A 12,589-nucleotide genomic window follows, 5' to 3' on the forward strand; every position below is an offset into this window, starting at 1 on the left:
GGGAGGTACTGTGCTTGTGTGCTTAAAATTTCTCAAAGCATCAGCCAGCTGCCTTTAGGCTTGCCTGAGGAAATGAATCTCCCAATTAGAGATTTAATACGGGCTCCCTACTTGAACCCCTGTCTTTTTTCAAGTACCAGCAACCAACTGGTCTTGGACTTATTCAAATCAGTGGGGCATCTGTTTTGTATCCTATCCATGGTAAATACTTCTCAAGGCAAAGCATGTCAAAATATTTAATTCCTAGGTTCTGTTTTCCCCAAAGCCCTTCTGGCATGCACTAGTCATTTGCTGACAACAGAGCGTTTATTTGAAGGGGCAATCTTACTTGATTAGCTATGGTGTATGTTTTCGGAGTAGTCATCTGAATGTTGTTATAACCATAAGCTATTGCTGCATCTTCTACGATATCACATGCATGGATAATGTCTGCTCTGGTAGGAGGGATTTCAACCTCTAGACTGTTCCCATTCCCTGTGACGTGTGACTTCAAACACATCCTAGTCAGCAGCTTTGCAAGGCTCGATGGAGTTTCACTGAAACAAAACAAGAGAGTAGTAATTTATGGATCTTGCACCCTATAGACTGGCTTTTTAAAGTAATCAATGTTTCTGCTGCATTGCCTTATATCCTGATGAATTTCCATGTGCTTTATGGATTGTACATAGACTTAGAATTCCATCAGAACCAGCTCAGACTCTGACTCTTGAGATGGGTCATTTTTCTTAACAGTTGTGTGAGGCTACAAAGAATCATTCACTTTCCTTGAAAACAGGAGAAGTCTTACTGAGCTGATCTAATTACCCAAGATAACCCCTGAATTTTTTCATAAATTAAAAAAAAATAAAATCACATAGTGTAAACATTTTTAAAACAATGCAATGTTTTCTAGTACCTTTTTCATGATTAATGTTTATAAGTCAAAACTATGTTTTCATTTGCAATAACACACCTGATTCCTATTTTCTTGTTAATGAGCTCAGGTTTCACCTTCTCTGTTCGGTAAGCCAATTCCTAAAAAGAAAGGGCAAAGCTCTTAAGCATACACAATGGATTCAATTTTGATATCTTAGTAATCTAGCTTCTGTTAATTACAATACTAAAAGACAAGTGCGGAATATTAGGCTAAACTTGATATTTTAATATCACAGGATTCTTGAAAACATATTATAGATAAGCTTGGTTGAGCTAGAAGGTTGAATGCAGTGTGAAATACCTGTCATTGAAACTTCTGATAACGTCTGATATAGGTAAGTAACAGAGTTTCTGAAGGGTTCTAATCACCAGTTCATCCTAAGTCAAAGCCCTAAAGCAGTGAATGGTCACATGTGAGATCTCATGGTCTAGTACAGCTCAAATGACTTTTAGGAGTAAGAGAAAAGAAAACTTTCTACGTACTGGCACAGAAATATCTACCAGTATTTTACTTAGAAAGTTTGCAACTTATTTAAGGAAGTTATTTTGTATGTATTTATTTAGGTGTTTCTAAACTTCTACATATACAAATCCATAAAAATCTTGGCAACTAAAACTTTGGAGATTTTTTGCTCTATTTTATCTAGGGAAACTACTTTGGTTACTGCAGAAATCTCTTCAGGATTCTAGGTCTTTCCTTTGTTGACTAAAGCTGACACAGCTAAAAGAAAAAAGCTAGAATACCACTGGAAAAACTCTCAGTAAAAATAAATTTCTTTCCCTCTTAACAGTTCATACTTCCTTGATCCATCTGATTTTATGAACTCAACCAGATGTCTGTCTTCAGTTATGTTCAGGAAACAGGAGGAACTGCTTTCTTTATACTTATTAAGAAAACAAAAAAGAGTCCATTACTGCAAAGAAGTCTGCCAGGGACTCTGAATGCAGGCAAATCTGCACTTGAAGTCAACATCCTGACTTTGAGACCTTTATATAGTTGAAGCATATACAGGGAAAGACTGAAAAATCTACTGTTACAAGGGTATTTTAATGGAAGGGCATTAAAGGTTCCAGATCTGGTACGCAATTATGCTGAGGCTGATTTCAGTTGTCCACTGGCTTATGACTGAAGGATATCTTCCTGCATTCATTTTTCCTGATTTGGAACATGTAGGTTTTAAAGGCTTTAGAGGCAGATTATGACCTTTGATTGTAATCTACTTGTTCCTGAAAAAGTTCATATCACATGAACTCTAAACCACAATAGCGGTTACCACTTGTAACTTTAAACCTTACCTTTCTTTTTGGACTATCAAGCTACGTCAGTGAGTCTGTATTTTTAGCCTTACTGTAAATTAGCAGAGATTCAGCACGGGTTTCCTAGATAAGGGGAAGCTGGGGTTATTTTTTGTGGTGCCAACGAAGGCCCTGGCTCACTAATATACAGATAGTACCAAGCTGGGCTTTTAGACTGTCCCTCAGGACCTGCATATATTGCCTCTGCAGAAAAAGATGACAGCATGACTCCTACCAGATTTTGTGCAAATAAAATCCTCTCCCCAAGGTTACTGAGATACCATATCACCATGCTTACCGGATAGATGTGGGTCTTGCCATTAGGATAAACTACTTCCACTGCTTCAACACTGAGAGAGACAGAAAAACAGAAGTAAAAATGGTTTTAGCATATGGCCCAAATGTAATGTCTCTCTGACAGGAGATTTATACTCACCTGAATGGCTTCTCACAATATTCACTAAACATCGTGACTATAATATCAAGAACAATTTTTGCCTACAAAATAAAGATAATAATTACATTGAAATCTGTCATCTACTTGTATTGAAGTAGACAAAATTAAAAAAAATGGGGGGAAAATATTGTCTTACACTCTCTTATTTCTATTTAATAACTTAAAAACCAAAATCCTAGTGGTCTAGAATACTAGATTGCGTTTAGAAAAAAAAAAGCTTTTCTTCTGTTGCAAAGACATTTATGTGAAATCTTGAAACCTTTGGTTTTCAAGGTTCTGAAGCATTTGTATACCTTTGCTAAACTCTGTTGTGAAAATACACAGGGTCTTTATTACTAGTTGGAATGTGGTCTTCCCAGCCTTTAGTCTAATTAGTCATTCCACTGAAGTTCCAAGTGACAATGTAATGACTGTGCATTTTTTAGAAATATATTACCAAATAACCTCATCTGCAAAATCTTCTGGTTTACAGTTATGTTATATTGTACTAATCTCTTAAAACATTAATAATGAGATTCAGATCAACTTCTCACTTTTTTTTCATGCCTCACAGTGTAATTTCTTTCATGCAAACAGAACAGCACTATTTTTATTCTTACTGTCAAGGCAAGCGGTAGCAATAAGCAGTTATTTATTAGCTTGCTTAGAAGCCATTCCTCAACATGCAAATTTCTTTCTGTTGTTAACGTACTGTGTAGTAACATACGTTAAAAGCATTTTTGCCCTTAAGTGTCAAAATACACACTTTAGGGAAACTATCAATGAATGCACAACCTATATTCAAGAACAGGCAATTATAACTGTTAGGCTTTCATGTTTCAGCTTTGAGTTACAGAATTTGCATATGGAAAGACTTCAATCTGAAAATTATTTGCACAGCATCCCTGCTTGAAAAAGATAACTAAGAAGAAAAAGTGTTGTCTTCCTTCCCTCAGCCCACATTTAAAGTAGGAGACGATATAATTCTTCACAATGAGTATTCTAGCAAAATAGGCAGTCTTAGTGATTTTACTCTTCTCAAAACCTTTCAGATTTAGAAAGTGTTCAGCAACACCACCCCCCTCAATTTACCTAAATTACTTTATTGTAGAAACTGAACACTTAGTGTCAATATAAAAACATAGTAAAACCAAAATCCAATTAACACACAACAAGCCTAAAACTGTGTTGAAGCATTCTGCATGGTCCCATGGCCTATTCTGCCCTTTTGAAATGGGAGTTCTGTTCCATAAAGTAAGTGCCTGGCTATTGTAGGTCTTTGTATTGAAGCCCAGAGGGAAAACAAAGATATTACAGCATATCAAAAGCAGGAAATATTAACTTACCTTTGTAATATCTGTGCCTGTACATTCAATAAACACATTTCTGGTGTTTACACTTATTTTTGTATGATCTCCTAAAACATGTAAAGACAAAAAGAGGTTAAGAAATGTTATTACTTTTCTTGCAATGATGCTGATATCAACTCTTCCTGTGATTCAGAAAGACTGTTACCTTGCACTGCCTAAAAAGCCACTATGTCTACTGCACCAACATTCACAATTCTTACCAGAAGAGCAGCTCTTTTTATTTTTAAACTTATAAATCAAAAAGAGGAAAAAGGCAGACCAAACTTACTTACCGGCTTAAGCTGTCCACTGAAAAATAACAGTATCACCCTACAGGTACGGCAGGATGGGTCTAAAGAAGCAAACCAGCTCAGCAGCAGCCATCTGCTGTTGGCCAAGTGCTCCTGCAGTGCCAGAGCAGCCCGGCTTCCCTGCCTCAGGAACACATCTGCATTTCATATGTGACGTGCATAAGAAAGCAGCCTTGCACAGGAATGTATGAAATGTTTTTTTAAACATGATTTAGATTGATGAATGGGCATAGCTACTTCTGTGAACAACCAAGATCTTGTGATGCTGTCTGCTGATACACTACAGGTTTGTCTACATTGGTGATTCAGGTGCCACTTGTAGGTGCGAATTTGCTTTGTGTGTGTACTTGAAAGTCACGAGGTGTGCACTGAAGCACTCAAATCTGTTTCTTGTCTGGAAAGAAGAAAGGTAGAAAATACATTCAGGGGCATTATCTAAGGTGTCTCTCTTGCAAATTGGTTGCAAAATCCCCCCAGTAGTTGATTTCCTAAAATTGGGGTTCTGTTAGTAAGCCACAAGCAATTTAAAGTGCCTGTACAGAAATCCGCCTTGTGTTGCCTGTTAGGTATAGATGTGCAGTGCATACCTTGAATAAATTTCACTGCCGGTAACTATGCAGAAGGGACACCCATAGTCTTAAAACTGTATGGGATCGAGCCAAATCCAACCTCTCTCCTTCTTGCCTCTCACTAATGCAGACACACCCCACGGGTGACAAAGGGAAGCAAACACCTGGACACACATGAGCACTCTTGCTTCCTTCATTTGATCCTGACCAAGTGAACCAGCTTCTGTGTTCTGGTTTTCTACCTGAGAAACCAGGTCACAGCCAGACTGGAAGTCAGGTGCACTAAAGATCTTAAGACTGAGGGATCTTGTATTCCCTTCCCTACGATGCTGTGCTGCACCTCTGCAGATGGAATGTACTCAGCTCTTCTGGACTCACTTCAAAGCAAATATAACCTTTCACTTAAGTACTTGTGGATAATCCAAAAAACCAATACAGATGTTTACATTTCATTATCTGTTCAAAAAGTACCTTCAACCTGGAAACTTCTCTTAAATACTGTTCTTTAAAACAGAGGCAGGTATTAAATGTAGCTCAACCTTTTAAATTGATAAAATGCTAACAATATATGTTTATATGTGGAACACTCCAGAGCTGGAATAAGCCTAACAAAGAAAGATTAGTAGCTGACAGCACCTTTGATTCAGAACAGTTGTTCTTGCCAGTCCTTGTCACAGAGTTTGAGCTGCCTTTTAAGAAGATTTGGTTAGCTGTTTAAGATACGGGTAAGGTTAATTAGGAAAAATACATCCAAATATATTATCACTGCAGATTTTATTGGTCACTGTAGGTAAACAGTTACTGATTCTTGACCTAAATATATAGGTATGCTGAAAAAACTTTTGTTAAAGGAGTAGTTCTTGCAAAGTCATTAACTGGTTTCAGTTTAACATGGTTCTCAAAAATCACCCAGCTTCTTTTGTATTCAGAGGAAAGCCATGGTTAGAAACAATGCAAAAAAGTCTAAACCTAGTCTTTTTAACCCATGAAAGTCTCCCGGAATCACTTCTGTGATAGCAAAAGGATTTACAAGAACTGGTTCACACTGCTGTTACATACACTGGGCTTAAGACCTAGGTAAAAAGATCCCTACTGTGACCACTTAAAATGGAGTACAAAGCAGATTGTTAATTTGTAATCACTTTACTAAATAATTTCTTACACCTTTCTTTTAGCTAAATGACTGAGGAACAATGTCCATGTATGCAAACAAAATGCTTTCCTAACAAAGCTTCCTATCACAAGGAACCTTTGAGTTTATACCCCACAAATCTAAAAGGGTATGAGAAGCTAAACAGAAAGGTTTGCACTGGGACTTTTACATCCTCTTGGTGAGAAAAGAGGAACCCTAGCAACTCTGGGGAGGAAAAAATTTGGCTGCATTTAAACTGAAATAAGAATCTATGAAATCATAAATGAAACAATTTTAAGAAAACAGAATTATTGATATTATACATAAATGTTTCTGGTAGATACCTGAACTCACACACAAAATAGCAACAGTATAAACTGGCATGATTAATCTTACCATTGATGATGGGTGGCATGGACAGAACAACACCATTGCTGTCATAAATAACAGGATAAAGTGGCTTGTTTTCTATTAGGTGTAAATAGTGCCGAAGGTGGCTGTCAGTCTGGAAAAACAAAGTACAACCTAAATTTCACATCAGCTCACTTGTGAACTTCCATACTGTCACAATCCCTTGCTGAGAGATCAAGGGGAATTTTGAAAGAGGGAAGGATTTGGCTTGGAGCAAGGTATTTCACTAGCAAAAGCTGTTTGCTTTCAGAAGCAAAAAAAACCCCTTTGAAATGAGAGAACTGGATTTTTGGTTTTCTTCAGAAACATTAAAAATTATTTCTTTAAGGATTCTCTCAAAAATGGATGGGCCATGCTGTCCAAACAATGTTCTTGTTCACCACAGCAGATCTTTCACTGCCAAACGCAAGGGCAGAAATCCTTAGTTCATATTAACTTTCCTTAGAACTGATAAAAAATAGCACTTTATTACTTTTCATTATAAATTGCTGAATATTCACGTATTTATGCTTAAGTTTGTTTCAAAATTTACCTCTGTTCCCATAATATAAGTATACGTTGTATCAGAAACTAATTTACTTTTAGTCTCTCTGATACCCCTTGTTTCCTAGCTCTTACTCATCTTTAGACAGAGAGCTTTGAGAATTTTTCTCTGTGACCAGTATGTGTTTTCGAGCAGAGCTGTATATTCTAACGATGGTGATAACAGTGCCGTTTTCAAATGTTGGTGTTTCAAGTGGCCCACATAAACATCACAAAACTAGATCTGCCACAGTCTTTTCCTGGCATTTACCTGGTTTCATCAGGATGCTGGGCCAAGAGCAGTGCCAGACTTAACTTAAGCCTTTTACACAGCTACACTTACCAAATATATAGTTGAGTAAGTAATTCCACATTTTCTCTAAGTAATAAGCCAAATTAAAGTAACATTAAAAAATCTGATATTATTCACCTCAAGCTTGTTGACAAATCAGAGGGTTAATATCAAACTCACTATTCTAAGAGTTATACATAGCCACAAAACACCATGATATATCTTTCATAGATGATAAAAATATTCTTATGAATAAGCAAAATATGGAATGCTCACTGAATGAAGCTTCAGAAGATAATGTTTTTACTTGGAAGTGTATCTTCCTGCATTTAGCACAAGAAGCCTGAAGGATCCCACTTACCCTATACAGATCCATAATTTGTGAAGCTGTGTAGTCCTGGGATTGATTCAAGGGCTTGAATTTAATTTCAGAAGGTGCTTTAGCTGTATAAGTAAATGGACCGGAGATGGTGTCCAAGTCATGAGTACCTATTGCTACTAACGCTCTTCTCCTAGAAAGAAAGAAGGCAAAATAATGATTTTACTAGTAATATTTTGAGCTCCTTTGAGCTCATGATGCTCTATATGCCTGTACATTCATAGAATTTACTGAAAAAGTAGAAGGGCAATTTTGAAAAGCCTAGAAATTATTTTCATGAATAATATTTTAACAAATTTTGACAACACACGTAACAGTCAAAGGCAAATCCAATGGGACTGTTGCAAAATGCTTCTTAACTGCTGTAGGAGCTGTAACAGACATTTATGTTGAAAAATATCGAGAGCAGTGAGAAACAGGCAAAGAAATTAGAAGGATCAAGAGAGCTATTACAGAAGATTTTCCTTAGCATGAATATACATATAATGCCTCTGCAATAGTGATGTGCAGCTGTAACATGTGATGAAATAATATATATAGACAATATAGGCTACTTTAAATTTGAGCACTAACCTGCAAATATTTTGGTGTAGTTTTTCTTGGAGGTCAATGAAACTATCATAACGGTCCTTGGTAAAAGTTATATTACGAAGGACTGCAGCTACAGCATGAGGACGGACTTGGACAGTCTGCAATTTACAACAGCAACACATTATATATTTCAAACACACAGAATATACAAAACTAAAACGGATAAAATGTGCACTTTTCTTCATAAAAATTCTCTTTTGTAAAGTAGTAATCAAAAGGAAAATTCATGGAAAGACTGCAGAATCCCAAAGGGAAAAAACAAACAAACCGACCCACTCCAGGCCTGGTAGAGGCAAGGAGGTTTCCAATATACTGTGTAATGGCCCAGAAGGTCAGTGTCATGTAAGCATCTGAAAGTTTGATTTGATCTGCTACAGGATTCCCCAAAAATGTGTTGTCTATTGTTCCTCCCCTTCTCTAAGAATAAATCACAACCAGTAATGATATTTACATTTCTTTAGCTCTTCTTCTGCAAATAAGATTTCCATCTTACAAAATTGATACTGATGCTTCATACCCATCTTGCCACTTCAGAAACTCTCAATAAATTTACAGAGATGCAGTAAACACTTTTACCTCTTGAGTGATAATCAGCTTCTGACCTTCACCCTGAGCTGGTATTATCTTTTCGTACCTAGGGAGACTTATCCTAGAATAAAGCCAGAAATAAGTCTGTAACTGAAAGACAGAAAGTTCCCAAAATGCAATAAACTTTAGAAATGTAGCAATAATTATATGTAGAAAACTTTAGTAATAACATTTCTTGGCTAACTGTTTAAAACCTGTTTTCTACAGATGGTAAACAGACCACTGAACTAGAACAGAGGGACTCAAGAAGATCAAGTCACAGCAAAAGTGTGAAATAAATTATTTGTATTGGTATTTATTACAGAGGAGCACAAGAAAGTTCCTCTGCAGGAGGTATTCACAGAGGATAAGTTTCAAATGAAACAGCAGCTTAAACAGATCCAAAACCCACGAACATTCTGGTCTAGTCTTTTAAAAATATATAATAGATCCTTCCCAGAGGAACATCCGATGAGTCTGATCTACACATGAGATCACACTCAAAATCCAAGCAAGCAGCAAGTTTGTTTATTGACCAGAAACTGACTCATATTTAAACAAATAACAAACCACACAGAAGTCTCACAACTCTGCTTTACCGTTCTTTAAAGACCTGGAGTCCTCGGACCAGCCCTTCAAGGCAAAGCAGATCATAACGGTTGGCAGGAACATCAATTTTATAGAGAATGATATCAGATGCACCCTTTGCCTTTTCTTCACCTTTTTCTTTACTTATAATGTCTTTCTCAGATGTCTGAAATAAAGCAAAAATGTGTTTTTAACCTGCAATACCTTAATGTTGACAGGAATATGATAGTAAGATAATATAATAGGAAAAACTGTATTAACTAAACAAAGTTTAGAGGTGTAATTTGGATTTATATAGCAAATGGACACACCAAATACCAGAAATGACATAAAATCTAAATCTGTCTTAGATTCAGCAATTCTAATGCAGTATACCAGAAGAAAAATTCACTATTAGAATTTGAATTCTTAAAAAAGATATTATAGAAGCAAGTCTCTGGGCTAGCAGATCCCAGTACAAAACTGGGACCTTATTTTTGGCAACAGATCGTCAAATGACTCTACATATCAAGTTTATTCTGAAATAAAGCATAACATACAATGTTCCAATGTCTTTTAATAAAAATAATTAAAAGTTCTATTAATTAAAATTAAAAAGCAAAACCAAAACAGGTCTACTTTTTACATGGATACAGATAACAGAGCCAGCAAATTTTCAGAAGTACAGAATCTAAAGCAAAACTTTAAATATAAATTAGTTACAACTCAGGTAACAATGTCCAAGACAAATACATTCTTGTGGATATTGCATAGCAAAATGCATACAAACCAAAGCCAAACAGATATTGTAAAATATGTTCAATACATAGTCTGTGGCCATATTTATGTTGCTAAATAAAATGGGGCCAGGGACTGAACACCAAGTGGCACAGGCTGCCGACCTTCACGAAGCAGAGCAATACACCATCCTGGGGTCTCTTGCTTCCAACATGACAATTTTTGTATCTGTTTTTCTTTCAAGATGCAAAACACCCGCGTTAACACAGTCTATTTCAACAGTATTTTATAACAAGAACCTAAAGGTATGTGTCGCACATTCTGCCCTGTGGTGTGGAGATGTCTGAGGATGTTTCAGGATGAAAAGCCTGCTGCAGTACTGATAAGATCTTGTCCACACGACTTTTTGAGGGTACCTGGGGTGTGGTATCCTCCAAATCTTGCCTAGGCATTTTCTTGGTACATGCTAGAGGACCAACTCTGTACTAGGGAACATGCTGGAAATAATGCAGTACAAACTCTCATCAAAGATGAATGCTGTAAGTACACTACATCTACCGCAAAAGTAACAAATAAAAACAATACTTACAATTTCATCAAGCTCCAAACCAAACTCAAAGCACAGCTCATCAAATTCTTCATCAGCTGTGAAGAAAGAGGGTGAATTTTGGTTGATAAGCAGGCTTCTGACTTTTAATGTATTTTTTTTTGTGTTTGTTTTGAATGTTTTCAAACAAGATAACAAATGCTATTAAAAAAAAAAAAAAGATAATTTAAAGAATTTTGCTTATATTTGCATCTGTGTAGCAGTTTCTTTTGTACATATTGCATTTACTGACACATTATTCTTACAGTCACAGCAAGAGTTTCTGAGCCCAGGAGCCTGGCTTCATCACCAGCTCCTCACCCAAGTTTGTTAGAGGAGCTCTGGCCTGGATGGATAATGAAAACACAAGGGAACAATTGCACAGCTTCTGCCAACAGCTGCTTTTCTGATCAGTCAGTTTGTCATACAGAGGTTGCATCAGCTGCGTTATGACACTTGAGGAACACAACCCTGACCTGAAAATGGAGATTTTACACCCACGTGTCCCACGAGCCCAGCTCCAGCGTGGGCTGGATACACCGTGTGACCCTAAGTGCTCTGTCAGCCACACACAGCTCTGGAGTCACGCTTCTGGAGACAGGGAAGGAGTGAATGAGAACACGGTACTGGCTGTGTGTGTTGCCTGCTCCCATCTGTTCCGTCTCCTGTTTGATTTAACCAGTTCCCAAACCACTGAAACCCCAACCAGAAACCGCGGTTTGGAAACGCGTGGTTCTGATTTCAGGAGCTACTCGGGCTCAAATAGCGCATTTCTGAGCAAACGGCTGAAGAGCCCAGGACGACGCACGGCTTGTCCGGCACGCTGGGGGCTGGGGAGCGCCCCAGACACCGACACCGCGACCGCGCTGAGGCCGGGGCTGCCCCCGGGGCTCCGTTCGGCCCCGAACTGGCAGCGACCGAAGGACTGAGCCGAGGAGCGGCCAGACCGCCCCACCTCCGCCGCCCCTCGGGAGTTTGCCGGGCCCGGCACAGCCCGAGGGGCCCAGGACGCCTCAGCCACGAGGTGCTGCGAGCACCGCACCACGCGGCTCAGCGCCGCCCGGCACCCCGGGGGCGCGGGCACGGCCCGCCTGGCCGCCTGGCCGGGGAGCGGCGTGAGACGAACCGACGAACCCGGGCCCCGCGTACTCACTGTAAGTCCGACCCAGCGCCTGGAACAGCAGGTCCCGCTTCAGGCTGACAGTCGGCATGGCGGCACCCGGCTCGCCCGCACCGCGCCTGCGCGACCGCCCGCCAGGCCCCCGTCGCGCCTGCCTTCTTCCGCGTCGCCTGAAGGCCGCCCGCCATTCCTCTGGCTCGCGTCCGCTGTTTCCCTCGCTCCGTAGCGCGATGGTGCGAAGTCAGCTCAACCAAGCCCCCTTGGAGTGGGTCTACCCGTCTCTTTCGCGCAAGGAGGAGACGGGCAGCGCTCCGAGCACCGGCAGCGCGGCGGGCAGCTACGGCGGTGACATCTGCCCGTTGGCTGGGAGCCCCAGCGCCCTGTGAGCGGCGTCCGTTGCCATGAGGGGCCGGGAGAGTGGCGGGGCTCCCGCTGTCCCGGCGGAGAATGGGGCACCCGCGACTGCGCTGCTGCAAGTTTGGGGATTTTTTTTTTTGGCGGTAGCAGTCGCTGACACCCCGGGTGAAGTGCCGGGGGCGGGAGGAGGTTGCGCGTGTGCTGGTTTAATTAGAAACGAAAGAATTAAACCCAAATACTGGAGGAATTTTAATTTCTTGGTCAATTTCCATAAGCTCTTTAAGAGTCTTAACCGCGAGGGCACGGCTGGGCGAAGGCAGGAATGGCGCTGGAGAAACAAACCGCCCGACTCCCCGGTGCGAGGAGCTCCCGCACGGCCGGGCTGCTCGCACTGACAAAGCGCCGGTGTCCCGGCCCTGTGCCGCTGCTCTGAGCTGGGGGCAGGAGCGGT

General features: G+C 39.9%; 1 protein-coding gene across 1 annotated transcript in view; it reads right to left on the bottom strand.

The window, feature by feature from the left end:
• Positions 1–11,923, bottom strand: part of FARSB (phenylalanyl-tRNA synthetase subunit beta) — a 36,826-nt gene extending 24,903 nt beyond the window's left edge. Inside the window, exons 1-12 of the mRNA XM_065844915.2 lie at positions 11,815–11,923; positions 10,665–10,720; positions 9,370–9,524; positions 8,780–8,852; positions 8,186–8,301; positions 7,595–7,745; positions 6,405–6,513; positions 3,994–4,064; positions 2,648–2,709; positions 2,510–2,561; positions 953–1,014; positions 329–536 (exon numbers count right to left, since the gene is read on the bottom strand). Of these exons, the coding sequence (XP_065700987.1) occupies positions 329–536; positions 953–1,014; positions 2,510–2,561; positions 2,648–2,709; positions 3,994–4,064; positions 6,405–6,513; positions 7,595–7,745; positions 8,186–8,301; positions 8,780–8,852; positions 9,370–9,524; positions 10,665–10,720; positions 11,815–11,872 (1,173 nt within the window). The 5' untranslated portion in view covers positions 11,873–11,923. The remainder of the gene's footprint in view (positions 1–328; positions 537–952; positions 1,015–2,509; positions 2,562–2,647; positions 2,710–3,993; positions 4,065–6,404; positions 6,514–7,594; positions 7,746–8,185; positions 8,302–8,779; positions 8,853–9,369; positions 9,525–10,664; positions 10,721–11,814) is intronic.
• Positions 11,924–12,589: the final 666 nt, after the last annotated feature.

The sequence above is a fragment of the Patagioenas fasciata genome, chromosome 9, assembly GCF_037038585.1.
Source record: "Patagioenas fasciata isolate bPatFas1 chromosome 9, bPatFas1.hap1, whole genome shotgun sequence".
NCBI lineage: Eukaryota > Metazoa > Chordata > Aves > Columbiformes > Columbidae > Patagioenas > Patagioenas fasciata.